Source organism: Antrostomus carolinensis, unplaced genomic scaffold (genome assembly GCF_000700745.2).
Source record: "Antrostomus carolinensis isolate BGI_N321 unplaced genomic scaffold, ASM70074v2 scaffold32523, whole genome shotgun sequence".
Taxonomy (NCBI): domain Eukaryota; kingdom Metazoa; phylum Chordata; class Aves; order Caprimulgiformes; family Caprimulgidae; genus Antrostomus; species Antrostomus carolinensis.
The window spans coordinates 2,736-30,157 of record NW_010307786.1 but is presented as its reverse complement, the minus strand read 5'-3'; the positions used below and the strand labels follow the sequence as shown (position 1 = coordinate 30,157).

At 38.9% G+C, this 27,422-nt stretch overlaps 1 protein-coding gene across 1 annotated transcript; it reads left to right on the top strand.

Moving 5' to 3' along the window:
• Positions 1 to 807: 807 nt before the first annotated feature.
• On the top strand, positions 808 to 26,386 carry PKP2 (plakophilin 2; the record flags this gene model as incomplete). Its single annotated transcript, XM_010165566.1, has 10 exons — positions 808 to 946; positions 3,948 to 4,155; positions 9,380 to 9,557; positions 19,151 to 19,268; positions 20,691 to 20,852; positions 21,583 to 21,756; positions 22,321 to 22,474; positions 23,544 to 23,733; positions 24,707 to 24,794; positions 26,318 to 26,386. Coding segments are annotated over 10 exons (1,480 nt in total), but the record flags the coding sequence as incomplete, so codon positions are not given.
• Positions 26,387 to 27,422: the final 1,036 nt, after the last annotated feature.

The window sequence follows — 27,422 nt, the reverse complement described above, 5'->3', positions numbered from 1 at the left end:
CCCCCCTTTTTTTTTTTATTTCTCTAAGTGGAGAGTATTAAAAAGTAAATGTAAAGACTGGGGATCATAACCACCTGTCCCAGAGCTAATGCACCTGATTGTGCCATTTACTGGGGAAAAAATGGGTCTGGTAGCCTCTCTTCCAATTCTCTATGTGATTGTCTAACACAATTATTCAAGCAAACATGCTGGAAGTTGAGAGGAAAGTGGCCATGCATATTTTTAATCCTACCATAGGCAATGTACATACTTGATTTAATGAGTAATCTTTTTACTTTGTCCCACCTGAAAAAAGTCTTTGCCTATCTATTTCAAACTAGAACAACTTATTTAAGCTTGAAAAAAGCAGGTACTGAATCCTGCATGTATGTAATCTGGGAACTGAGAAACTGGAGAAAGGCATGAAAACAAAAATAAAATCAATCTTCACATTACTGAGAAAAACATCAAGGTATCTTCATGATCAGTAAAAGACACATTAATTTGGTTGTGACCTTCTTTGGATCTTAGTCCTTCATCCACTGATGTTTCTGTTTTGTTTTTATAATTGGAAGCGTTACTTGCTTTGTCCAGAACCTCTCATTGTGGCAGCACTTCCATTTATGATTTTCTCTTCCCCCAGAATATTAGTATGTCTTAAAGCTTTTATAAAATATTTTCAGGTATTGAAGAGGGAGTAATTTTCCAATAAAAGCTAAAGTTATTTGAAAAAGTTGAAAATCCTAGTATTGCAGTAAATTTCACAGGCTAAGTGATGATTTTTCTGCAGTCTTGCTTAACTATATTTCCTCTGTCTGTACTTTTAAGGAGCCCAGAAGGGGAGATGACACTGGAGCGTGCAGTGAGCATACTGAAGAGTGAAAATACACAGTCCGCACCTAGGATTCTTGCTGCAGTGACTTTCATACAGCATGAGTGCTTCCAGAAAGCAGATGCCAGAAGAAGAGTAAGTAATTATTTTTATGCCAGTTTCAGTCAGGTAGAGCAAATAGCTTTCTATACTGCATGGCACTGTGTAACAACATGAAAAACAGATATTCCAAGAAAATATGTAGGTTACTGATTTTGGATATTCTCGTTAAAATATGCTGATGCTTTTTGCTGCAGATTATTTTAAATCAGTGGAATGGCACTCATTTATGCTAGCAAAAGTTTTGTCTTTAGCATTTTGTGATAGAAGACATGGAAACGTAGGGTAAGATTCCCGCAAACCATCTGTAATTACAGATATTTATGGTGACCAACTTTTAAAAAATCATATTGATTAGGATCCCACAAGCTCCTGCAGGCAAAGAACTTTGCTACTCTTGCCATTTATGTTTTAGGAATAACTTAAATCTCCATTTTTGCAAACTAAGTTGATTAATTTCTATCCTAACTTGATTGGTATGGAAAAAATGACTGTTTTTCTGTCCCTTTTATAATGGGTTTTCATCTATGTTAGGGCTGCTAAGTGTATCCCTACTTAGATTGCTCTTTTTCAGGCTAAACAAACATTGTTCTTTAAGCTTTTTGGAGTAAGTCATAGTGTCTGAACCTTTTGTCAATGTAATTGCTCCTGTCTCTCATTTATGACTGGCATGCTTACGCCATTGGTGCAGAGATATCCCAGAAACAGAAACTCTGGGAGTACTGCAAACTTACCCAAGCTTCAGGGTTTGCTAGGACTGCATGAATCCATTATACAGTGTATGGATTAGCCAAAGTGGTAAGGGCTTGCTGGGACTGCACAAATACACTAATACATTGTTTGGATTAACCAAATTCGTTAAGTCCCTTACAAGAGATTTTTTAAGTCTCTTTCAAGTTTTTTGAAAGGGCATATTAAAAATATTATCCTCTTCTTTTTCTTTAAATTTCACTGTCTAGCACAATAATGGCTGTCTTGCTGAACAGTTCTGTACACTAATGTGTAAGGTGGTTGTTTATTTCAACCATTTTTTTTTTAATTTCTTACACCTGCTTCGTTTCATAGTTTACTCAGTATTACTCATACATAATCTCAGCCTTTACTCCATATTCATGTATATGCAGTCCAGTTCAGTGACAGCCAAACATCACTCAGTCCTTTGGCAGTTTTAACTTGCTTCACGGTAGATCAAAGTCTGTTTTGGAGAAAATCACCAGTACAATTAGCAGTCTTAACTTCAGTCTGAGGACAGAGCTTCAGAACTGAATGTTTGAAGGTGATTTATTATTCAGACCTCTCTCAGGAAGCTTCCCTGAAAAACAAGTGGATGATTAAAAGAGTTCAAATTGGAGCAGTCAGCCTGAAACCATCTTCCATTTTCCTTTCTATCCCACATATCCTAGTTGAGTTTTTCTATTTGGTGCCCATCAGACTTGTTCATGTTGGCATTGTCTTGTTTCCCCATTTTAGCCTTTCAGCCTGCATTCCTTTTCTTTGTCTCCCAATGCTTTGTTCCTCAGTACCTGATAGTCTGTGGCTTTTATTTTTCTTGTGAACTTGTGGTCTTATGGTATTTTGCTGAATTCTGTCTACCGATTAAAATTTAGACAGACTGATCAGTAGCTTTTGTAAATTCTCCCCTGCACATTAGGTTGAAATAGCACCACTTCTTTTACAAGAGTGTTAAATTGCTTAAAATTGCCAGCAGAAAGTCTGCATGAATGTTTAAAAAACCCAACCAGCTGTGGCATCGGTGTCAAAAGGGCTTATCTACTGTAATAAAATAGGTCAATGTGCCTTCAGCGTGTTCTAAGCTCCACTTACCTCAACATATATATTTCTGTATTGCATTCGTTTGGTATCTAGATGATTGTGAATTGGGTCAGTAGTGAAGCAGCTAGAAACTATCTTTTGTACAACAGAATCAGAGGAAAGGCAGGTGAGCAGTGTAGTTTGCCAGGGCATGAAGGGCAGAAGTCTTTATTACGTTTCATATCTTCATGTTGCTAACACCTGTCGGTCATATTAAATTCTTTTTATCATTAAACTCTGGAATACTAAAAAAAAAAATGTATCAGATTTCCAAGTCTTTCACATGCTGTTGATTCTACACAAAGATGAGTTTGTCCACAAAACCATATGGCATTTTGAGATGCTAGGAGAAACCGTCCTCAATTGTACATGAATGAAAGGTATTTTCTGTAGTAAACTCATTCCTAAATGAGCCAAGGTTTGCTTATGCCACATCACAGCTTGTATCAGATTCATCATTTGCCACGACATGTAGAACTTAGAAACAATGTGTTTCCGTACAGCTGCTGTAAAATAACATCTTCTTAATTCTTCATTCATTTGAGGCCAAAACCTCATTTTCTAAAGAATTAGACACTGGAGAGTAGTCTTTGTTAAATGTAAGTGATTCAGTAGGTAAGTAGATTACAATGTTTAGTGGCCTACATTTTGAAGTTTACTAGTTTACTAGTTTTTTCTCAGTATGCCACAGATAAGAAGTACTAAGTAAAAGGTATTCTTGTTTAATACACTTTCAATAGATGCACAAAATTTATCAGAGAAAAATACTACCTTTCCATCAGGTTGATGCTGAGAAAAAAGAAAAACAAAACAAACTTTGCACATTAAGAACATTTTACATCCAGAAATCTCAAGGCAGTTTATAAATGTTCCAGAGTTAAATCTCAAATATCCATTTCACCAACATGGAAGCTGGAATACAGAGCAATTAAATGTTTTGTCAGAGAGTACAATCTGCAGCAAAGCTGGAAGAGATTTAGTTTCATTCTCTTACATTAATTATTAAAATATGTTGCCTCCCTTAGTTATGGATTATAACTGTGACTCATATGAAAGCCCCGAATTTGCGTCATGTCCAAATGATTAATGATCTGTGCTTCAAGTCTTTCAAATAGGAGCAAGCGAAAAAAGTCCCTATGATTATTTAAAGGTTTGCTGGGGGGTGTGTGGAGTTTGTAATTTACAGTATCTAACTATTCTCTGCTGGTTTTTGTTTTCCTCACAGGTTTTCTCACTTGGTGGTATCCCCAAACTTTTACAGCTTCTTGACGTTCAGAACGAGGACATTCAACGGGCATCATGTGGTGCTCTGAGAAACTTGGTGTTTGAAGACAATGACAACAAACTGGAAGTGTCAGAGCAGAAAGGGATCCCACTGTTGCTCCGCCTACTCCGACACACCAGGGATGTAGAGACTAAAAAGCAAATAACAGGTAATGTTTTCTGTGCAGTCAGGCATGGAGTGCTTTAAGTAGTGCACAAGCTTTCTGTGTGAGGTGCACGATTGTTTACTTAGGCCAATGTTTAGTGAATAAATACAAGAACATTGTCATCTATTCTAAGCTATTCCCTTAGGGTGAAATTCCAAGGTCCTTACTCAAAAGCAGTCTTTAAGACAGTAGGAAGAGACTAGGAACTGCAACTTCCCCTCTTAAAGCTTCTTCAGAAATCCCATGTTTGCAGGAAGGTTAAAGTCTTTGATGCTCCAGAAAGTGAGGCTCCAAATAGCAATTTCTTTAGAACCATTTTGGTGAGTAGTGATAGGAGCAGTCCAAGAGGTGCCTGGGGCCATAATTAATGCCCACTACTTCCGAAGCAGCTCAGCCCTCACTTTTTGGCACCATGCTTCTAGTGCATACTGGGAGCTCCTTGTTGAAGACTGTCTCCCCGAACTGTCAGGTGCTGTGGATAGAAAGTGGATGTCCTACTCCCCACAAACCCTATTGCCCCATATTTCTTCTCTGAGCTCTCTCACTCCTAGCTGTTTACACCCCAGAGTTTGCCTTCTCAGATCTGTGACAAGCAGAAAACATTGCCACAGCAACCCCATGCTTCTCTTCTGTGTGAAGAGCAGAGAATTCCTGCAGGACATCCATTTGACTGTAAAGATCATACAGTACCATCAGTGGAGTGACCTGCATTCTGGATCCAGTCTTTGCAGGACTTATGTTCTCATCCTTTTAGTTCCAATGTCCTTGAGGAAGAGCTGTTAAAAATTAGTAGGGCCCATTGCAATTTTGAAGGAAGAGCCTTTTGGATCAGAAACCTCGTCTTACACTTCTTCTTGTACATCAATGTAGCAGAAGGAACAGTGGGAGGAAATGTCCACACCTTCTCACAAAGAAACTTGTGGTTACTGCCCTGTTGGCTTTACAGATGGGTAAGAAATACCCATCACTTCATCCCTGCACTCATGTTTGACTCTAGGAAGTCAACCACTTGTGATCCACATTCAGTCTAGTTAGCATGAAAAGGAAGAGCAGGCTTATTTTTTATAAATTAAATAAAACATTATGAATAAATGAATGAGGATTTATTTCAAGTGATCTTTAAAGATACCAGGAACACAAGCTATTAAAATAACAGTGCTTGAAAAGGTACAGAAAGTGTCAGGCAGTCCTGCCTTGAAGCAAAGGCATGTTGAGACATTCTGTAATTCTGCATTCTTTTAAGTATTTGAAATACTGGGCTCCCTAAGCTGGACAACAATGCTTTGTATTGTTGGCTCTTTTGGCTCAGTTCTACAGCTCTGCAACATTAAAATTTTTTGAAGTTTTTCACATTCATCAGATGCAGAATTGGGTCACTTGGTAACTTACTGCATAGTGTATTGTCTTTCAGTGCTATTACACACCAGTGAGGGAAGCAGTGAAAATCACAGCACAGTTGCCAGAAAGCTTATACTCTTTTCTTGCTGGCATTTTCATCATTTCTGACAAGAGCTCAGACTGTTTGTGCAGGTTAACTCATACAGATATTGTGAATACTATTGTCTTCCCTTTCACTAGTCTGGAAATTGATGATGAGGCACCTGCTTTCTTCAATTACTGCTGTCCTTAAACATGGATATTTACTTAGGAAACGTACAAGACACCAACAAAATATTTAAGCAATATTAAGCAGGATGTTGTGGTTTGCACAAAGCAAAATTTTCTGATATACTTTCGTGCCTACCAGTTGCAAGAGATGGCTTTAAAAATACAGCAAGAGAGAAGTATTTCTGACTTTGTTTAAGACCAAATTTGCAGTCAGGAAGAAGTATACTGGGTCCCTTGGTGGAAATAGCACTAGGGCATACTTTTTAGCATGACTTGAGCAATTCTTCCAGCTCCCTAGCAAGCTGCAAGGAGCCTACCAGGCAAAAGACAGCCTGCTTGAATGATATATGAGAATATTAACTTTACTTTCAGCCACTTTCTTTCCCAGCCCACATTTCAAAGGCAGGCAAGGAGCAGGCTGCAGACAGGAGGTAGTCAGTCACTGTTAAGAGTATGCTTAACTAAGGTCAATGCTTCCAGATGATCTTGGCATGTACAACGATATCTAGAAAACACTGGAATTACTGTCTTGCAAAGATTGACTGTGTAGCTCGAGAACGGCTGCAACGTAAGGCTTTTCCAAGCACAGTGCAAACCTCTGAGTGGCTTTCTACCAAAATGGTTAAACCCTGCTGAGCAAGTTTCCCTGTCTGACTGATGGCTCACCTACAAGTTTTCTTTCTCCTCTTGCATTGCCTTTGGCTTCCTACAGGACTGGTGGAATATCATAGCTATGCATGCAATTGTACTGCAGTGTCATAACACTTCCAGGAAAAGGTTAAGGCAGAGCCTTTGGGCTTCCACCTGCTCAGCATGAGAAGCCCATCTGTCTTTCCACATCATACTTATTTCTTGCCTATTTTGACTCTAAATTAGAGACTTTCAAATGTGTGATATGAAAATTAGCTGAATGTATTTCCCTGTAAGAGATTAGTAAAATAATCTTGGTACCTGATAATACCACACAAAACTCTGGTGAAAGACTCCTGGCCAAGGATCGAAAGCCTATGATACTTACTAATAAAGATGTCTAAGCTCAGCAGAAGAAAACTTTTTGCTTATACTGCTGTGTAGGAAGCATGGTACCAAAGCACTCCACCTGACAAAAATATGCTAAGATAAGGAAGTTGTCAGAGAGGAGGAAGATAAAACTCCGAGACACAGAAGCTTTCTCATACCGTACTTCATTATCTGTCAGAAATATGATCTGATACTTGTGCACATGATAGAAGTACATCTCAGCCTTAAAAGCTTATCTTTAAGGTCAGTGGCTTATTAGTACCAGTAGTGTTAATACAGGCAAATGCTTGCCTAGTATTAAGCTATATCATATCATATATTCTCAAATAATATTTTGATGGCCTGTGTTTTCTTCAATACCTAGGCTGAAGAATACAGTGTGAGCATAGTCATTCAGTGTGCTTTGTATCATCCTACAAAAAGACTGAAAGCACTGAAAGCATAGGGAGATAAATGCTGGTTATAGCAAGTGCTGTGTCCTTCCCAGGAGAAGGCTGCATCCCAGTAGAACATAGAAAAAGCACCAAACCAGCACTCACACCAAAGTGGCACTGTGCTTATGACTGGTTTGAAAGCTGCTGTGGACCAGTTTACTGAATGCCCATATGCAGAGAGTAGCTGCCTGGTTTCTCTGTGCAATTTCTGTGCCTATATGATGTCCTCTTAGGGGGAAGAAGACCTCCTCAAGGTCACATTGACTGAATTTGCTAGCTTCATAAAATCATTGATACAAGTAAAGGAACTATAGGCTCTGTCCTTTGTTTGACATACAAACAAACTTCTTGCAAATCTCTTAGGAAAGGAATGAGGTTACTCCTGAATAGTAGGGCAGGATGTCACTTGGAGGCAATGCAGGAGCCAAGACAGGAATGGCATTTTGTAGTATTTGGAGAGCATACTGAGGAACAGAAACTGAAGTGTCTGTGACAAGAAAAAAATGAAAAAGATTAGCTTTTGAAGGTAAGCCAAGTGAGCCTCCAGGTAGTATCTCACCTCTTGATCTTGTTATCATGCAGTATACATCTAAGAAATGAAATACTTTTTTTCCTGCAGGGAAGATCACAGCTCAAACAGATCTGTCATTAAAAGACATATAAATTTAAAGAGTCCCCACCCATTTTCCTAAATAACCGTCTAAGGGAAAACTATGCCCCTATGAACACATTTTAGCATAGCTTCAAGGAAAGAGCCCACTCCTGAAGACATTTTCTAATGTGAACAAATTCATCCACACCCAGAATGCCACTGAGAGAATCTTTCTGAACCCAGTGAGACAGTGCCTGTGGGTAAAGGTAGGGTTTTTGTTGGAAAATTTACAGTGTGAGCAATATCTCAAATTCTGTTCTGACAATTCTATTCTAGATATCTGTCTCTAATTCAAAATATACTTCTTCCTTTTATTGTAATATTCTGTCCTTGTGCCCTTGCATTTGTGCCATTCTGTCTTAATTCTGTTCCTTTAGCAATGCCCTTGGACTGCCTGTCTGATTTCCTATAAGCCTGACTTTTTCTTTAGGAAAATACATTCTTTGTTTTATCCCCTAATTCAGAGGCGGAAGAGCTGATCCCAGAAGAAGGAATGGGTTGCTTCTGTCTGGCTTTTGTTTTGATTTTACTTTTGCTCACAATAGGTGTAATTAAATTCAAAGTGTAAGGAGATACAAAAGAAACATTTTTTTGTTGTGACCTGAGGAAAAGTACATTCACTAATACTCTTTGGAGGAGGAGGTCTGTGAAACTTAGAGCAGCAAGCTGGGGAAACAATGAATGCCTTTGTAGTGAAAAGCAGAAATACTTGTCTTTTTCCAGGGGAAGAGTACTTTAAATAATGTTGGAACAGAATGTAATAGAACATAGTCCACTGAAACTATCACAGTCAAGCTAATAAATTATGCAAGATTATATTTCAGATTTGTTTTGCTGTTTGGTGATTGTGAGTAGAAAAAGTGTGTAGTGTTCCTTAATGATTTGTTTAGTGACAAATGTCTGGACAGTAACGACCAACTGTTTAACAGCTTTCCGTCCTAGGAGGAATTTTGCTGTCAAGTGTTAGAGAAACTTGGTAATGGTCATCTCCTGCCTTCCAGCAGATTTTCAAAGACAGTAAAGTCTCTCTCTCTACCTCCTATCTACTCCCTTTGCATGTGAATTTATTCTCCTGCTCATTGGTCTTTACTTGGTACTTGGAAGTGCAACTAGTCCTGCGAGGCATCCAGAAGGGACAAATTCCTTCCTGGAAGTGCGGAGAATGATCACTGGTTTTGGTGGTGTTAGCTTCTTTGGTAATGGGGAAGGTGATTGCTGCAGATGGGCAATGCTTGTGCAGAGCCTTGGAAAACTGCATGTCTTGGTCGGGCATTAGACTGACTATATAGAGATCTGACTTGAATTATGTAGATAACTGTGCCCTTTTTTTTGCCCCGTTTCCATGTCCTCTGATCAGGGCTGGCAAACTCTTTAGCACCCCCTTTTGCTCCTCTTCAGGATATCAAGTGCCAGATAGGCTCCTTCACTCATTAACTTCAAGAAGTTTGAGATTAGGTCTTTCAAATTGTGGGGGAGTCTTTTTGCGACTCTGATTTTATTTTGGATGTTGCAGGTTTGTTGTGGAATTTGTCCTCCAATGACCAGCTGAAGCACCTGTTGATTAGAGAAGCTCTGCAGACGCTGACCGAAGCTGTTCTCATCCCTTACTCAGGCTGGCCAGATCGAGATTACCCCAAGTCAAGTGTTTTACCTGACCCTGATATCTTCTACAATGCCACAGGATGCTTGAGGTAAGCACTCAATCTACAGGTACCCAAAACAATGGTGATGATAAAACAGGCCTGCACACTTATTTGTTTTCTTGCTTTGAACCTTGATGGCTCCAAGAGAAGAGTTTGCTTACAGATCATATTTTGAAATGCCTCATGTGTATCAGACCAGAAGAATTACTGCTCAATACAATGAAAACAACTTTCTTTATAAGGCTTCTCTATATTTATTTAATGGCTACTACATGGACTAAATATATGCATAACAGAAGATAGTAATCAGAAGCCTGGTTGGAGTGCATAAGTTGCATTGAAGTCAAAAAGATCTTTCCCTGAATAACAATTGTTGGTGTGATGTATAATATTAGCCCCTGACTAATGATGATAATAGTAAAAACAAAGCTTTTAAAAATGGTTCTAGGAGTGATATTACAGATTAGCACTGGAGAAAAGCTAATGGTAACTTAAAAGAAACTTTAAACCTGTGTGAGCCTCTTAAAGTTATTTTAAGACTCTAGTGCAGTGGTCTCCAAACTTTTTTGATCATACACCCCTATCAGTAAAAAACTTTGGAGAACACTCCCTCAGTTTATGTATATTTATTTATTTATAAATTATATACATATACTACTATACTAATATATTATGTACATTATAAAACATACATAAAACCAGAAATTAAAAAGGCTGATATAAAGATGAAATAAACACTATTTAATTTTTTTAAAAATTATTTATTAATGGTGCAAAAATATTTCCTTCCTGCACCCCAATGGACTATATTGTGCACCCTTTGGGGAGACCAGAGCTCTAGTGGATTTATAGCATGGTGACCTTTAAGCCTAGGTCTAAAGTTGTATGGTCTGCTGATGCAAATACAAGAGTAACAGTTTCACAGGATGTGAAGTTCTTTGACCCATACAGGTATTGTTTATAACCACTTTGTTAATATCTTTTTCATAAACAATTCCTGCTTCATGTTAATTGCAAAAATTTATGAAGCATAAGGGACTATCCACTGGAGTCACATAAAAATATGCCTACTCCACAAACTCAAAATAATTAAGACTTTTATACATAGCTTGAGCATGTGTCTATACTTCTGACTGGCAGAACAGATTTATGATTGCATTTGTTGATGAGTAACGGTGCAAAACCCCATGAAGAGATCTAGACTATAGCAGGTAAAACAGTAAGGTTTGTTTCTTTGAAACACAATTTCATAGTTGTGCTGGACCAAAACACAGTTACAAGCAGTAATACGATTTTTATCATCACATGCCTCTATTTAGACAATTTTATTCTATGTAAACAAGCATTTACTCTTTTTTACTATGAAGAGTAAATAAAATTCATTCTATTCACATATCAGGGTTTCAGGGTAGCCTCAACAGAAATTTGCTGTCACGTATGTTTTGTTCAAGCAGTAGTAATGCTGTTTACAGTAGATAGCTCATTGTGGGCAGTTCCTTTGGGCACAGTCTCTTGTTCAGACACTCAGGAGTGTTAGCATTTCCTATGAGAACCACCAAGTCGGCAGCTTTCTCTCACAATTTTCTTTCTTTGCACTTTACTGTTGTATAGCTCTGTAAGTGCCATTTGGGCTACTGAAAGACTAAAATACTTGAAGGATTAGTTCTGGTGTCATAGGTCCATCAGTGGGACAACTGAAGTGCCCGTGTACCTGGAATTTTCTTTCCAGAGACCGAGCAAGTTATCTTAATCTACAGCAACATTAGGTATTAATGGGACTGCAGTGTTTTCTGCCATTTGTGCTAGGTAAGTTCTGCTCACCTGCTCCAATACCTGCTGATTCCTACCAGCTTTTTCAGGCATGGGAGCAGTCCTTTGGGTAGTAAGCAGAACACACTCAGCAGTGGCCAAGTCACTTTTTTTTCTACTTGGCGTATAAACCACAACTCATAGTTATATTCAGTAACATCTCCAAGGACCCTTTGGATAAATACATAGAGTTAATCTCAAGCCACAACCACTTCTCATCTGAATAGATTCACTGAAAAGGGGACATGGTACCTACAAGCACAGAGAAGAGTTCAGTTTTCAGCTGCTGCCAAAGATGCTTGCTTTTATCTATCATAATCTATAGCTAAACTGATAAGAAAATTACTTAACCCAAACTAGGAAAAAGCCATTTTTTAAACCAAAGTAATTCCTGTCCAACTTTTTGCACAGGTTCAAATAAATTGAGGCTGGGCTGCAGCCATGGGTTGGATAAATAAATTTACAGTTATGTATTTACTACTGCCATCAGCATAAAACTGCGGCCCTTTGTGTTTGTGAGTTCAAAGTCATTGCACATTTAGTAAATGCAAATATGAGTATCAGAGATGCATGTCTTTTGTTCACACATTCAGAAATGCATGAAAGGGCATAGTTTGAAATAATTAATGAGTAATGTATGAGTGCAAAGGCATGGCCTGAGTTTTAAACTCTTCTTAATAGAGTACAAGGAATTAAGCTTGAAAATTAGAGGCTGGGAAGCTGCCCAGTTTTGCCTTACACATACCTGCTTTGTTAACGTGTCCTATAGCAGAGTAGTTGTACCTGTATTGCATTAATTTTTACTGTGTAAACAGCTCTGTATCTGACTCATGTGGTTTCAGAAGACAAATGAATTGTTAGCTGTACAAAATACTCAACAATAAAGCACCTTTTTCTGCAGGATCTCCTGTCAGCCTGCTAAGTACTAATTAACTTCATCTCTAAGTAATAATTAACTTTTATTTACTGTGATGGCTCAAAAGCAAATACAGAGAAACATTAACTACCCATAATAAAATCTCTGTAGCTAATGCTAGCGGTGTTGTCTATGAAATGAAGCGGGTTGTCTTTTTTTGTGTTAATTAGCCTGAGCTGCATGTGTACAGAAACCAGTCTGGCTGTTAGGTGTGCTGCTCTGTGGTGGCGTGACCTGCTCTTCTCCTGTGTTTCCACTCTGGAACCATCTCTTCCCTGTAAGTCTGCCAATGGGGGCACAGGATCATTCTCAGTTTTAGTGTGGCATTACTCTTTCTGAGCTTGTTGCAGCAGCTTGACATTACTTGATATGTGACAAATAAGGTGTAACAGTGGCTGAGTTGTTTTAAATTAAATAAAAGTAGATTCTGAACATGTCTTACTCTACAGAAAGTCGGTGACCGGGGCTGCTCCAGAGCTGCAGTTAGCTGTGCAGCCTTAATGAAGTGTCTCTCAAACTGCCCTTATCTGGATGCTCAAGCATACATTACCTGTTTTAAAAATATGATGTCCATATCCTAGTCCTTCTCATTTCTAAGAGCTTGAACACTGAAAATTATAATTAGAACAAGAAGGGCTTGAAAATTCTCTGGTAAAGTTGATCTGCAGGATTGCAAAAATGCTTCCTAGCAGAGAAGAGTTTTTAATGAGCCTTACCATATTTGTACAGACTAAATATCCCAGATTTTTAAGATTAATCAGTTTACATCTCTTTATTGAAAATTAACACACTTCACAAATTAGGTTACTAGAATTATTCCTTCCCTATGTATTAATTTAAAAAAAAAAAAAAAAAACCAAACAAAACTCTGCACAAAGAAATGCTGAAAACTGAAAGAGCACACCACAAAGTAAAAAACCTGTGCACTGAGGGAATTATGTTACTAATGGAGATATTTAAAGAGTATATATATTTGCCAGAATATAAATCTATAATTAGTCTTCCCTTTTGTAATACTAAGATGCTTGTTGTGCATGTTGATAAAGTCTATAGCCTGCAGCTTCTTTTACAGGGTAAAAATAGTACTTTGAAGTGCAATATGTTATGCATATTACAGTACTTGGAGAATGCCAAAACTTATTTTAAAAAATTTACATACACCTATTGAATGAAAAGGGACACCCTCAGTCCAAATCTAAAACTATCATCTGACATGGGTGTATGTGCTGTGCCACACAGTTACCAACTAATAAATTAAAGCTCTCTTTATCTTTTTGACAGAATTTCAGGAGGAGAAATGAATCTGAATCTAGCAGATAATATTGCAGATCCTGACACTGGAATGAATGAATAACTAGAACACTCCCCATTTTGCTAACCAGTTATTGCCAGAAGTATTGCAGAGTCCTGAATCTTGGCTGTCTGTGTCAGTGTATGCAGCCACTGATAAGGAAAGTCTGTTGTTAGAAAGATTTGTTAATCCCATCCTCTAGGTCTGTAGTTTGTTTTACAGCTTTGCTTCTGACACAGTTTTAGAGAAATCACAGGTCACAAAACCTAACATAATAAAAACAATTCTACATTAGCAGTTAGAATAAGTAATGGTATTTTTTAGTCCTGAAATATGATTAAAAGCACTGTGCCCTGAACAGGCAGAGTAAGCCAAATCAGAAGACTTCACTGGTTGCCTGACAACAAACTGAACAAGTAAAATTGATGTATTAAACTATCTAGAGAAGTATTGCAGACCTTTGCAGACAAGTCTTGTTGGATTTTAAAGGTAGAATCACTTTTTCTTGGCCTGAAAGTCCTACACATAATAGTTGTCTCCAGTTCCAGTACAAATGGGTAGAAATCTTAAAGATACTTAGCTTCCTCCTCCATACTCCTTCTCTGAGTCTGAAAGGGTAAGATGCCAACAGCATGCAGAGTATATGGTTTTGTATATTATTTATATACATAAGTTAATTTCTGGCATTACTTTTCTTTTAAAATCTTTTTTCTGATTAAAAGGAAGGCTTACTAGAAGGCTGTCTGTGTTACACCTTGAAAGCTGATAATGATCTTGTTCCGTTTTTACCTTGAAATACCTGTTCCCAAAAGTTCTGCAATGCTGAAGTTCCAAAATGTGTGTTTAGTGGTCACATTTCCTCCTGCAAAACATTTCCTTTAAGTGTTGGAGTTAGTGATTGCAACTACTGTGTTTCATTACAGAGTCCTCCTTTCTGATTGTTCTGTAACTGGAGTGTCCTGTGGCCAGGTGTATCTTTATTCTTCAAAACTTTCTAGTCAACTGTCTCCAGAAAAGTCCACTAACCTCTCTGTTCTTGGTTTCCTAGACAGTAAAATAGAAGTAACACTTCCTTTTTCATTATTATTTTTCATGCTTTGTCTGTCCCAGCTCCCTTTTAAGCTCTTTGTGAATTACACAGTGACAAGGAAGGTGGAAAGGTGTAGTTGGAGGAAGTAGTATTATTGCACTTCAGACCAGGAGGCTGTGTAAACATCTACTTCCATTTGCTCTGGAGAGAAGTGAAGCCAAAGCTTCTCACTGTGTGTTGATAAGCGTAATGACAGCTCAGTTTCGTAATGGAAGCTTCTAAGAGAGAATATAAAACAAATGACTGATGATAACAAGTCTTTGAACCAAGGCCTCTTGCATAGCATTGTCATTCCTTGAAGTTTATTTCCATCCATTCTTATCTTCTCTTGCCTCCTCTTCAGTTTATCTGCTCCCCCAATTCCTGAAAGGAATTTTGTTGTTTCCAGCAAGCAGCTTGCAGCCTGGTGCCTGTAGTTACTAAGTAGATTCCCAGATACCTTTCCCTCCTTGTTGCATTTTTGAACTGCGTAAGGCATGAAGGGCATGCAATTTCCCAAATTACTTCATGAAATTGTTAGCAGGTAATTGGGTTAAATTCAAATTACTAGTTTTGGCAGAATGAGTACCAGAAGCAAAAGCTCTCTTCTTATCAGTCGTGTGGATCATTCACAGCAGTGCAAAAACCTTTTTCAACATAGTCAGCCAGTGTGTGACTCAGTGCTGGCTTAAGGGGAGTATCCCTTTCATTTTATGCCATTTGCAATCTAACTGATCATATATTGCCATGATTCTATTTCTTTCAAAACCACACTTGATTTTACCATGTTACATTTCTTTGTATCTACCTCACATCTCTGGATCAAAAGAGTACTTCCCAGTAGGGAATTAGCTGATCCTCCACAAACGCCACAGGAACGTGGGCAAACAGCTATTTCAGTTACCGATATAGTTACACCATGCCTATGTGCAAGAGAGAACAGAAGCAGCAAATACAGGATGAGATAAATGAGACACATAGATAGATATGATGCAACCACATTAGCATGTGGTATAGTTTGAGCATGTCACCAGGATTATCTTATTTAATTATGCCAGAAGTCAGAGATTTTTAATAGTTAGATGATGCCAAAACATAAGTTCTGAGTCATTCAAAGCAGAGCATCCCTATAAGCACCAGTCTCCCTAAGGCTGCGTTCTCCCCATGCTGCATTCTCCCAGCCATTCAATACCATCACAGGTCAGAGATGCCTGAAATTGGGTAGCAGAAGAGTTTTTCTATGAGAAGACTCTTGATCTTGACTCCCGCTGATCCTTTTTTCCACAAATGTATTTGTCTCAGTGTACTTCTGATGAAATGCAACTAAAACAAACTTGCAGAGCAGATGAAGATTTCTAGGTAGCCCTGAAGTCTCACTATGGGGGTTGCCACGAGCCACAATACTGGGCCAGCCCAACCATGGCAGTTTCCCAAGCACTGAGTATTTCAAGGGCTCCAGGAGCTCCACAACAAGAGAGTCCTGAGCTCAGAGGCAGGTGTTCCAGTTGTCAGGAACTTCAGATCTTGGGAAGCCAAGATGAAGTCAGTTTGGAAATTTTCTTAAAAAAAAAAAAAAAAAAAAAAAAAAAAAAAAAAAAAAAGTTGCCATTGTTTCAATTTTATTTTTTTCTTTAATTTATGTGTCTGTGACACTTCTCAGAAACATTTCTTTTTTCCCCATCTAATAATATTTTTTTATTTCCTGGAATTTTTCAAGCTTCAATTAGCAAACAAACTTAAATTGTTAACTGAGGTCTTTGAAATGCTCTTCTCTGCTTTCAAACCAACTCTGACCCTATTCAGAGCAAGGTGGTTACAACTGTAACTGGGCAAGTTGCAGCACGTTGTGGCAATAAATAAGGAAACTGAGAAAGGTGGAGAGTGGAGTGACCATATGTGTACAGACACACACTGGTATCTCTGACTGGATGAACAGTTGAGCATTAGCTACTTGATGAAACGGAGTTCAGTAATTACTTTCCTTTGCAGAACAAGGCAGTGCCTTTGATTCAGGTTCTTCTTTGCCTCCCTCCTGAGGTGTAAAGCTATGTGCCCCACCAGGTTCATGCTAAACAGCAAGGCCAGGTGATGGCCTCTCCTTGTACAGCCATTCAGCATGATAGTACTTGTCAAAAGTTCATGGATTTCTAGAATAACGTACTGTGCCAAAATGAAATCCTGTATCAGCTAAAGTGTCTTTAGCAAGGGAAATTCCACACTTATCTCTTAATAGTATTTTTAGTCTGTGTGCCTCCAAAACTATTTTTGCTATGGGCTAGAAGGGCTGTAACAAATACATTTCTGTCAGCATAACCATAAGCATGTGAAAGGGTGACATGTCTCGAATGTGACATATATAGATAAAATTAAATTCCAAAATTATGTCTATAGTAGGCCTTATTGAGGAATCTGACTATTGATTCTGTGATATATAATTCCATGAGAGAATAAATAGGGATAAATAGGGATATTGTTAAGAGCATGACCTAAAGTAAAACTATAATTACAATGCATTAGTGTTTAATCTGCAATATGTACTTCACAGGGGAAAAAAACAGAACTGCATTGACAGTATATAAAGCACTAAATTCGTTTTACAATCATAAACCACAGGAAAGTTTAAAGCTGTACCGTGCTGGCTTTGTCGTTAATAAAATTTTAAACCATTGTAATTTCCACTGGGCAAAGTAAACATGCAAAATAAACACCCCCAAACTAAAGGAACATGTCCCTCTGTATGTGATGGGCTAAGATTGGGTTATAGTTATGTTATTTCAAACAAAGAAGCTGGAATGTGGTAGTGTGTGCAGCCTTTTGTCCAGCAGAGCGAGAGGAGTCCGAAATAATGAGGCTCAGGTCTATAATTCCAGCATCCCATAATTCAGAGTTTGTTCAGTTGTAAAACCAAAATTGTAAGTGTTGTTACTTCCCTGGAAATCAGTATCTTATTTAGAGCCAAACTTCTAGCAGGAAGTATGTGTTTGGCTTTTCAAGAGTTTTTTTAAATCACTTTCATAATTCATTTTCAAGTTGTACGTGGGTTACCACAAAGCACAGAATTGTTACTGGAAAGATGAGCAAGCAGTGGCTTCCTTTGGTTCTGGAGGAAGCAGAAAGCATGTGGAGCAGTGTCTGAGCCGCTGTGGTAGAACAGCAGAAGGCATCTGGTGTTTCCCTCTGTGACTGAGCATCTTCTAGTGGCTTCATTTTTTTTCTTCTTAGATGCCAGCAGCTTCTCTGGGAAGCTGGAAATCAGCTGAGCATGGTGTATTTTTCCCTTTTCCTTGCCTCACACTGCTAATCTAGCAGCAATGACAGTGGCAGCCAGTCACGATTCATCCCCTCAGCCTCTTGCCCAGCGGTGGGGCTGGACTACTGCTCCAACCTACCAACTCATCTGTGTTCATGTCCCCTCCTGCCTGCTAGCACCACTCAGAGCATTTCCATGAGCACTTGAATTGCCATGTGAATAGGGCCCCATAACTGACATCAGTTATCTTTAGAAATCTTAGAACATGTGTTTGTTGATGAGTCATCTTGGATCAAGAACTAGTTTGGTGTAGGTAGAAGCTAAAGGACATTTGTGTGCATGGAAATTTTTACAGGTATCTTTCCTCTGATATTTTGACATAGCTAGTGTCCTAAGTGTTAAAAATATAACTAAAAATGGAATAATGGTGTCCTGGTTTTGGCTGGGATAGTTATTTTTCTTTCTAGTAGCTGGTACAGTACTGTGTTTTGGATTTAGTATGAGAATAATGTTGATAGCACACTGATGGTTTAGTTGTTGCTAAGCACCAAGTCAAGAACTTTTCAGCTTCTCATACCTTACCAAGTGAGAAGGCTGGAAGTGCACAAGAAGCTGGGAGGGAGCATGGCCAGGACACCCAAACTGGCCAAAGGGATATTCCATACCATAGGACATCATGCTCAGTGTGTAAACTGAGGGGGAAGGGGGCAGGGCAGGGGGGTTGCTGGGGGACAGCAATCACTGCTCAGGGACAGGCTGGGCATCGTCAGCGGGTGGTGAGCAATTGCATTGTGCATCACTTGTTTTGTATAATCTTTTATGAATATTATTATTTTTTCTTCCTTTTCTTTCCTATTAAACTGTCTTTATCTCAACTCACAAGTTTTACTTTTTTTTTATCCTGATTCTCTCCCCATCCCACTGTGGCAGGGAGGAGTGAACAAGCAGCTGTGTGGTGCTTAGTTGCCAACTGGTGTTAAACCACAACAATTGAAAAAAAGTGCAGTTTATTTGACTGTTTAAGAAGGATTAATTCAATTTTGAGATTAAGATTTGAGTGAGGTCTTTCACCTTATCCATCCAAACACAATGGTTGGTTTTTCTGGAGTGTTTGGTTTTGTCTGGGAGTGCACTGAATTGAAAGTTTTACTTAGCAGAGGTTCAGATTACCTTACAGCTCTAAAGAAAGGAAGCAGCCAACCTTGACTTCAGTATCTTTAAGATTTAGCTGGAAAAGTTTGTCAGAGGGGCACAAGGAAATATCTTTGACTAAATCTTTCTCACCAACGTATTCCTTCCTGCACAGAAACATGAGCTCTGCTGGCCCAGAAGGAAGGAAAAAGATGAGAGAATGTGACGGCTTGATTGATTCTCTTGTGTATTATATTCAAGGAGCTATTGCAGACCACGAGCCTAATGACAAGGTATTCTTTGAGATAAAAGGTCTTTTTTTTTTTGTTTAGAAAACTATGTTTAGAAATAGTTGTAAAGTAACTGCCAAATATATGCTTACTTCCAGGGCTTTTAGAACTGCCACCAAAGATAAAGTCCAGTAAGAAGCTTTTTGAAGTATTTTTATCCTGCAGTCTAAGACAATACCATACCTTAGCACTGGGAAAACATTTTCAGAATCACTAGAGAGAGCTAGAAACTTCTGTCTTCTTTTAAAAAGTGACATAAAATCACAGCTTTCAGAGATACTGAAACACCTAAAAAGTCAGATATTGCCTTTATAGGTGTCTCAGGGAGCTAGCTAGCTAGAAGCTTAAAAAATTAATCTGATTACTTTCCTGTCTGTTTAGTGCTGTATAGCCCTTAGGAAATGAAGAACCTAAATCCCTTTGGGTGGCAGTGTAATTAAGGAGCTTGCATCATCTAGAATGGGATTAATTTTCCTAAGTTTTTTAGAAGTTATATTGCTGCCTAAGCTAGTAACTACAAGGACATAGACACCTCCAGAAGTGAGTTCCTTTCATTCTGTTCCTCCCACCACTGACTGGAGATGAAGCCTGGACATTGCTTAGACTAGATGCTTATCTTTTAACTGGGTGAGAAGACCAGCCATCACTCAGAAGAAAGTTAGCCGCAGCCTATGAGGCACTTCTAGTGCTCTTGCTATAACTTGTGCTGTGCAGTGGTAATTACTGTGTATTTATAGCTCTGTTCTAGGATTACTTACTTGAGCTTCTCCATCTCCCTGTATTCAGTCAGTGCCATTCGCTTCAGGGAGAATCCAGCAAATTACACCAATAGCTCTCCCTTTTGCATTTTGTCTTAAAACCACTCATCCCTTTTTTACTTTCAAAAAAGGAGGAATTAGTAATAAAGCTATTTGCCACTAGGGTCATCACTCAGAAATTGTATACCTGACCTTAGCTATGCCCAGAAAGGCACATCTAATTTTAAGAAGTGTTCTACCACAGAAAAGTGCTTCCTCCTTAGGAAAGATAGAAAGCTTTCCTCTTGCTGATGCTACAGTGAGGTGTGTACGTGATCATCTTTACTCTTAAGCTCTTAAACATTCCTTGACACACTTCTGGTCTGTGCCAAATAGCACTCGCCCAAACAATTCCCAGGAACAATTCAGGAATTATAATGTCCCAGGACCGTTTCCAACAGCCATGCACCTCGCTTCGAGTGTGTGCCAATTGGCCTCTGTGCTCAGGGACATCCCAGGACATGTTTAATTTATCATTGTAAATGCAGTCTTGTGGCTCTTCTGTAAGCCATTAGAAGCTCTGCAGTTAGTTGCTGAAGATCCAAAAATGAAAGCTCTTCCCATGTCTATACATGTCCCTTCAACACGTGCCAAAGCTTTCATGATTTCTACTCTTTTGTTATTTTAGGCCACAGAGAACTGTGTGTGCATTCTTCACAATCTTTCCTACCAGCTAGAGATAGAGCTCCCTGAAAGCTATGCCCAGAGCATATATATGCAAAGAAGAAATATTTCTAGCAATGATAAAACACCAGGCTGTTTTGGAACACGGAGCAGAAAAGTAAAAGAGGTAAAGCACATGTTCAGTTACGTCTCGTTTTGTTAATCAGTTGTAGCAACTTCTGGAGAGTAAGTCTGTAATCTACTTCACAATCTGTTATTGATGTATCTGGTAGTGTGACACTTACTTGCTGATGGACTGAAGTGGTATCTGTATCATGTATGGCAATTGTGCAAGTGTCCTACCAATGAGTGCGTGTTGAGATGGTTTCACCAGTGAAACCATCACAACGTGACTTACCACTTGCATGACTTGCTGGCTTTTGGGCTATCTCTTTTGATGTGATGTGGTACAGATCCCAAATATACTGACAACTGGGAATTGTTGGAGGGAAAACAGATATTAGGGAAGGGTGGAAGTAAAAGAAAAGGATTGATGACCCTCCCCCATCTACTGGTTTTGCTGGAGTGTATGCTGTCTTCTCCTGTTCCATCCACAGTACAACTCTAGCTGGCAATTTCTGTTTCTGTACAACTCTAGCTGGTGATTTCTGTTTCTCTTTGGCCTCAGCCCCTAGTGTCAGTTGCTGAGAGATGAGAAACAGCTTCCCACATAGCTATCTCCTCTTTCTGGATGGAGTGGCCAGTATAATTAAATATTGAAATTTTACCTGTTGTTATTTGAGTTCATAACTTGACAATCTGGTCATAGAGAGTTACAAAATGGTTAGTTTAGCTTGTAATGCATTAAGTCATATAAGGTAACTGTTTCTAAAGGCTTTATCTGTTTACATGTTTAGAAGCAGCAGGACACCCCATTACCTGAGGAAAAGAGCAATCCCAGAGGTGTTGAATCGCTCTGGCATTCCACACTGATTAGGATATATCTCTCCTTAATAGCAAAGAGTACCAGAAACTATACCCAGGAAGCATCCCTGGGTGCTCTTCAGAATCTCACAGCTGGCACTGGACCAGTAAGTCAGCTTTTTTCTTTTTCTTGTCCTTTAGTTCTTAATGTGAATGTAAAGAGCTTAGGGCTGCAGTGCAACATGCCTACTGCATTGAGCTCAGATAACCACTGACAAGTCACTGGCTCACAGCCACCATCAAAGAAATCAAAGAAGATTGAAAGGAAAGTCACAACAAGCAGCACAACTATTTCTTGCTTGGCAAATACAGGCACTGCTGCTTCTCCCTCTGTGTACGCCTCCATGTGGAATTTACTAATTTATTGCACAATGAGGGATGAGTGATGTTAAAAGCACCAAAAAAGTGGTTTCATGGAACATAATGAGTCCTGTGGAAGTCAGAGGAAGTCTCTGATTCACAGATCACTTTTGTGGTGAAGAAACTGACGGCTGTTTGAGGAACTGGCCGAAGAGCATGTGGGAGAAAGAGGGCTCGAAACTTCTTTTGTATCACCTTCCTTTTCCATTGCAGCTCATATGTAGCTCTGGATTTAAACTATTTTAAACATTTAAAGAGTGAGGCTATACATTCATCCTAATGACACACTATTGCCACATGCCTTATAACAGATGCCGTTTGCAGTGGCCCAGACTGTTGTTCAGAAGGCAAATGGCCTTCCAAGTATTCGAACTATGCTGCATGTAAGCCACCCGACAGTAAAGAAGACAGCAGTCTCACTGCTCAGGAACTTGTCTCGCAACACCTCTCTGCAAAGTGATATAGGTGAGCAAAGACCAACGTGTTGTCTCTTGGGCTTTCTTTCTCTGCTCTCTTCAGCTTAAAGTTTCCTTCTTTAAAAAAAAGAAGTGTGCAAAAAAACCTGATATATGAGTTTAGATTTTTAGGTCAGGTACTTGCAGTCATCATACAGGGCTGAAAATAAAGAGTTTTGCCTAAGCAAGACTCTAACCTCAAGTTTTCTCTAAACTGTGTATTCCTCATCAGATACTTCCATTGATGTTACTTTCAAAAATTACATAATGGAAGTAAAATCTACACAGATTTGGAGAGGAAGTTTTTCTTCCCTTAAAATAGGGTAAAGGAAGTTGAGTGCCCAGTTCTGTGCTTCCACAGCTACATAGTCCTTTGTGAGAAAACATAGAACATCTGTAATTCTTCTAGCAAAGACTGTATTTTCTTCTTTTAGACACAAAGCTTTGGAAGCTTGCAGCTCACACAGCTTTTCTGCAGTTTTTTGAGAATAGAAGCTAGAAGATGCTATCGAGAAAATAGTTCAATCTTTTTAGAGGACCTTATTTCTAAAATGTTAGAATTATTTTCACTTCAGAATCCATTTTTATTCTGAGCATTCTCAGAATTTTTCTTAATGACAGGATAAAATTATTTCACATCATTTGTTGTCCTTTTCTGTGTTCCCACCAACAGAGGAAGGGGAAATTGTAGGCACACAGCTGGTTCATGGGGCAGATTAACCTTCAGAATTCTGCTGAACAGTCTCCAGGGCACGGTTTAATCCTTGGAGAACATTTGCTATTAATGAAAATATTATAACACGTTGTTGATGCTGCTGATGCACACATATTGACCTCACTACAATACACAAGGTGTTCATATATTGTATATAAGAAGCAAAATACATACTGTCAGATTTAGGGCAGATGCAGCTTAACCAAAATTGCGGGGATGTAATGCAGGTATGAAACCATTACTCAGTTGTGGGAGCACACAGCACCTTCATAGGTGATAGCGGGAGGAATAAGGTCTTGGAGGACCCCTAGGTAAATCTGCAGCTGTTAGTAACGGAATTGTTTGTCTCTCTTCCAACTTGTAGCTAGAGAAGTTCTGCCTGATTTGGTCTCGATACTTCCCGAGTCTGTCCCAGGGTCTGATATTGTCTGTGAAACTACAGCGTCCGTCTGCTACACCCTGTACAATTTGACACAGAGTAGTTCTCACAATGCACGGCTTCTCCTGAGTACTGATGGCCTACCGAAGATTATTACCATCAGCATGAATGACAGGTAAGATGGCTGAGAAGCTTTCCCCTCTCCCTTCTTCTTTCCTTGGGGAAAAAAGCAACTGCAAGGTCTGCGACTTGGAGGGAAAAAACACAGGACAGCTTAAACAAGTGACTGTGATGTGAATAGAATTGCACATATTGTGAAATACAGAAGAATCTCTTATGACACCAGTTCCATTCACAGCTAAATTCGCCATGTTCCAGCATTTTAATAAGTCCTCAGAAGGTAATGGCAGAACATTATCTGTATTCTGATATATATAGTGGCTGACCATCAAATCTGATCTGTCTCCAAGAAGTTTCTGTATTTCCAGTTCTTTGTAACACAGCCTTGAAAATCTTTACCAGAAAAGTACAGAGATACATTTTATAGAGCTGATAGAACTATCACTAAAAATTATTTATAAAGGGACATTGTAGATAATAGATGTTGAATTTCCTTTAATCTTTATTTAATATGTAATCATATGCAACCAATGTTTACTCAAAAGAGAATAATTAATGCTTTGTGAATATGAATAATTATTCTGTTTGCCTTCTTCTCCTTTTACAAAATGAGAGAGGAAATTCGTCTCAGTAAAGGAGGCCTTATGAGGTTCTGGATAGCTTAAATCCTGTCTAACTAACTAGAGATTTTACCTGCTGGAAAGTTCCTTTCAAATGCTTGTTATGCTGAGGTGTATTTTCCTCAACTGAAAATGAGCAGTATGATCGCTGCTCTAAGCTGAAGGCTGTAGAGTACTTAATTTCTCTCTAATTTTGAAGAATGGGTGAAGCAGGGTGGTATGTTGCATTTGTTTCAGTAGTCAGGACAGCATGAAATGTGTTGGCATACCTAAAGAGCAGTAAAACAGCATTTAGGAGGAGAGACAGAAAAAATGCCACGAGGTTATGTTTGCTGAAGTCTACACATGCACTGTGATTATGAAGTGGGAATTTAAATGTGTTTTATCATTCTTTTCACAAACTTGCAGTAATATGTCCAGCAAAGCTAGTAGGGCTGCTTCAGTCCTCCTCTACTCCTTGTGGTCACATACTGATCTCCACAGTGCTTACAAAAAGGTAAGATCTGGGTTAGAGCAGACATGTAATCTGTCCTTTCGGACCTAGAACCCTCTCATTTATCCTCCGGGGCCCTTAGCACTTCTGCACTGTTAATCCTATGGTAGAATTTCAGGTGGTCTCTGAATTTGGTATTTCTATTGCATGTACACAATCCTGCACAAGTAATGCAGGCCCTTAATTTTTGCTCATCTGTGTTCATATCCTCTCCCTCTGAGGTTTTATACCACTGGCAAAGTTATGAAAAGTGTTGCTGCTGCCTGCCAGAAGTCTCAGGTGGTGAGAAATGATGCGCAGTAGGTGTCCATCCACCACTGACTGGACCAACCTGGCACAGAGTGCCTCAGGTGCCAGCAAAAGCAAAGGCAGGGTGAGATTCCTGCTTTAAAGCCAGAGCAGTTTTGTTCTCCTACTTGTTTGTATGTTCTGCACGCCCAGGTGTTAGTTACATTCAGACAAAAAGATAGGGCCTGGGAAAGGTGTTGGCAAACATTTACTGCCACAGTCAAAATCAAACAAAAAATGACCAGCACGGGTCAGCCAACAAACCTGTTTGTTTCTCTCCTTTTGAAACTCTGTGGCAGCTTTTTCAACACGCAGCTGGGCTGACTTCAACCTACCTACCTGCAACCTGCATTTCAAATTGTTTTCATTCCTTATTTTCTTGCTGTTCAGAATTTGTTACCTGAAATTCCCTATAACCTAGAACTATTCCATTTTCAGGCTCTTGCCTTTAGTATTTATTAGTCAGCTTGTTTCTTTTTGTAGATTTTTTTGTTGAAATTTGCTAGAAAAAAAGTTACTTAGTGTAGTATCCTTTAACAGTCTTGCATCACACTCAGCAGTATACTGCCCCACAAACCAGAAATCTAAATTCAAGAATAAGGGTGCCCTACTGGATTTTATTGTATCTGTTTGGAACTACATTCCTGACTTCACTATACAGCAATATCCCTGATGGCATGAATTTTCTGAAGTCAGTGGTACTTTTGGTATGCCTATAAGGCACATTTGTTGGATCAGAGTTTCAAAGAATGCTGATGACTTGCTGTTCCTGTGCACATCGGTTCTTCTAGTGATACCAGGTAGAGCACTGAATACTGCAGGCTGCCTAATGCCTAGACATTTTTGAAAAGTCAGTGTAATAAGCAACAGAAATCACTTGATAAAATTAGACTGATAAAATCCTGAGTCATTTTGGCATTGCCCTGTACTCTTTGTTCAGATAGGGTTAACCTCAGCTGACATTAGTCACCTCAGAGTTAGGAGTCTGTAGAGCTGAACTAGAGTAGGTTCCCCTACAGTCACTGGAGAGAGTTAAGCAACTCCAGTGATTCATCTCACCTCTCTTAGACTGAACAGTCACTTCTGGGAGATGCCTGTTCTGTTTCTGTTGACTATAAAGGGCTCTGCCTAGACCACTACCATGGATCTATACCTAGCTTTTAGGCAGCAGAACCTACCCTTCCCGTGCAGAATTGACACTGAAGATAATGAATTATTCTGTTTCTTTCATTCCAAAGGCTGACTTTAAGAAGGCGGATTTCATCAATACTCGAACCACAAAAGCTTATAACTCACTAAAAGACTGAATCGAAGCATAACACCACTGAAGACAAATGAAATCATACATCAGTTAACATAACTATCTTCACACGGTTGGTGTTGCCATCATGAACAAGGAAATATCTCAGAAAAAAGAGGATGATTTTGTATAGGATTTAAGTGACCAGAGGATAGCTGGTTTGTGTTTTTAATCCTAATCACTTTGTTGCCACTGTATACGTCAACTTAAGAAGCTTAAATCAATATAAGAACAACCAAAGATGGATTCTTCTGGATGTCTGAGGTGAAGTTTCATCCAGGTTGACCACTAGTCAGAGCTTCAGATGACTGCCTTTAGTCTAAAAGGCATTTATACAAAGAGGTTTGAAATGCTGATTGGCAGCAAATTCTTTTTAGAATGTTTTATACAGATAGTTTTCTACAGTGGGTAAGCATCAAGTGCACTGCTGAGGACATCATAATTTTTCACCCTTTTGTTTCTTCCCACATGCTAAAAAAAAAATCTCCAGACTCTGTATGTATACACAAGAAGCTGTTTCACTACCTGCATTATGAAAGCACCAATGAAGTTAAAATTATTATTTTGGTATTGCTTGTATTCATGTGCTCACTTGTTCTTAAGCTGCTTTCCTTTGAGATTTCATAAGCAACAGAACTCATTTTACATAGGTCTTATCATCTCTCGCTCTTCTTGTCTTCCCTCACATGGCTGTTGGAATTTGTAAATGTGTCCAGAAAGGCTTTTAACTAGAACCACTGTTTCAGACACTTTGGGCTGATATTAGACCTGTCTTTCTCTGCTGATTGGTGGAAGAGTTATTTGCTGGTGATCTGGTGATTATTTTAAGAAAATTGTATTTTCAAAACGACGCTGTCGATAATCTATATATAGTAAAGGGAAGGGAGTCTGGCCTTTATTTTTGAAATAGAAACACATACACAAGAAGTTAGACTCTGTACTGCTTAAGGAATTAATCTGATCCTGCTTCATATTCTCTTACTTGAAATCATCATCCTCCCTACAGCAATTATGTGCAATGTGGTAACTGCAGGACTATGTCT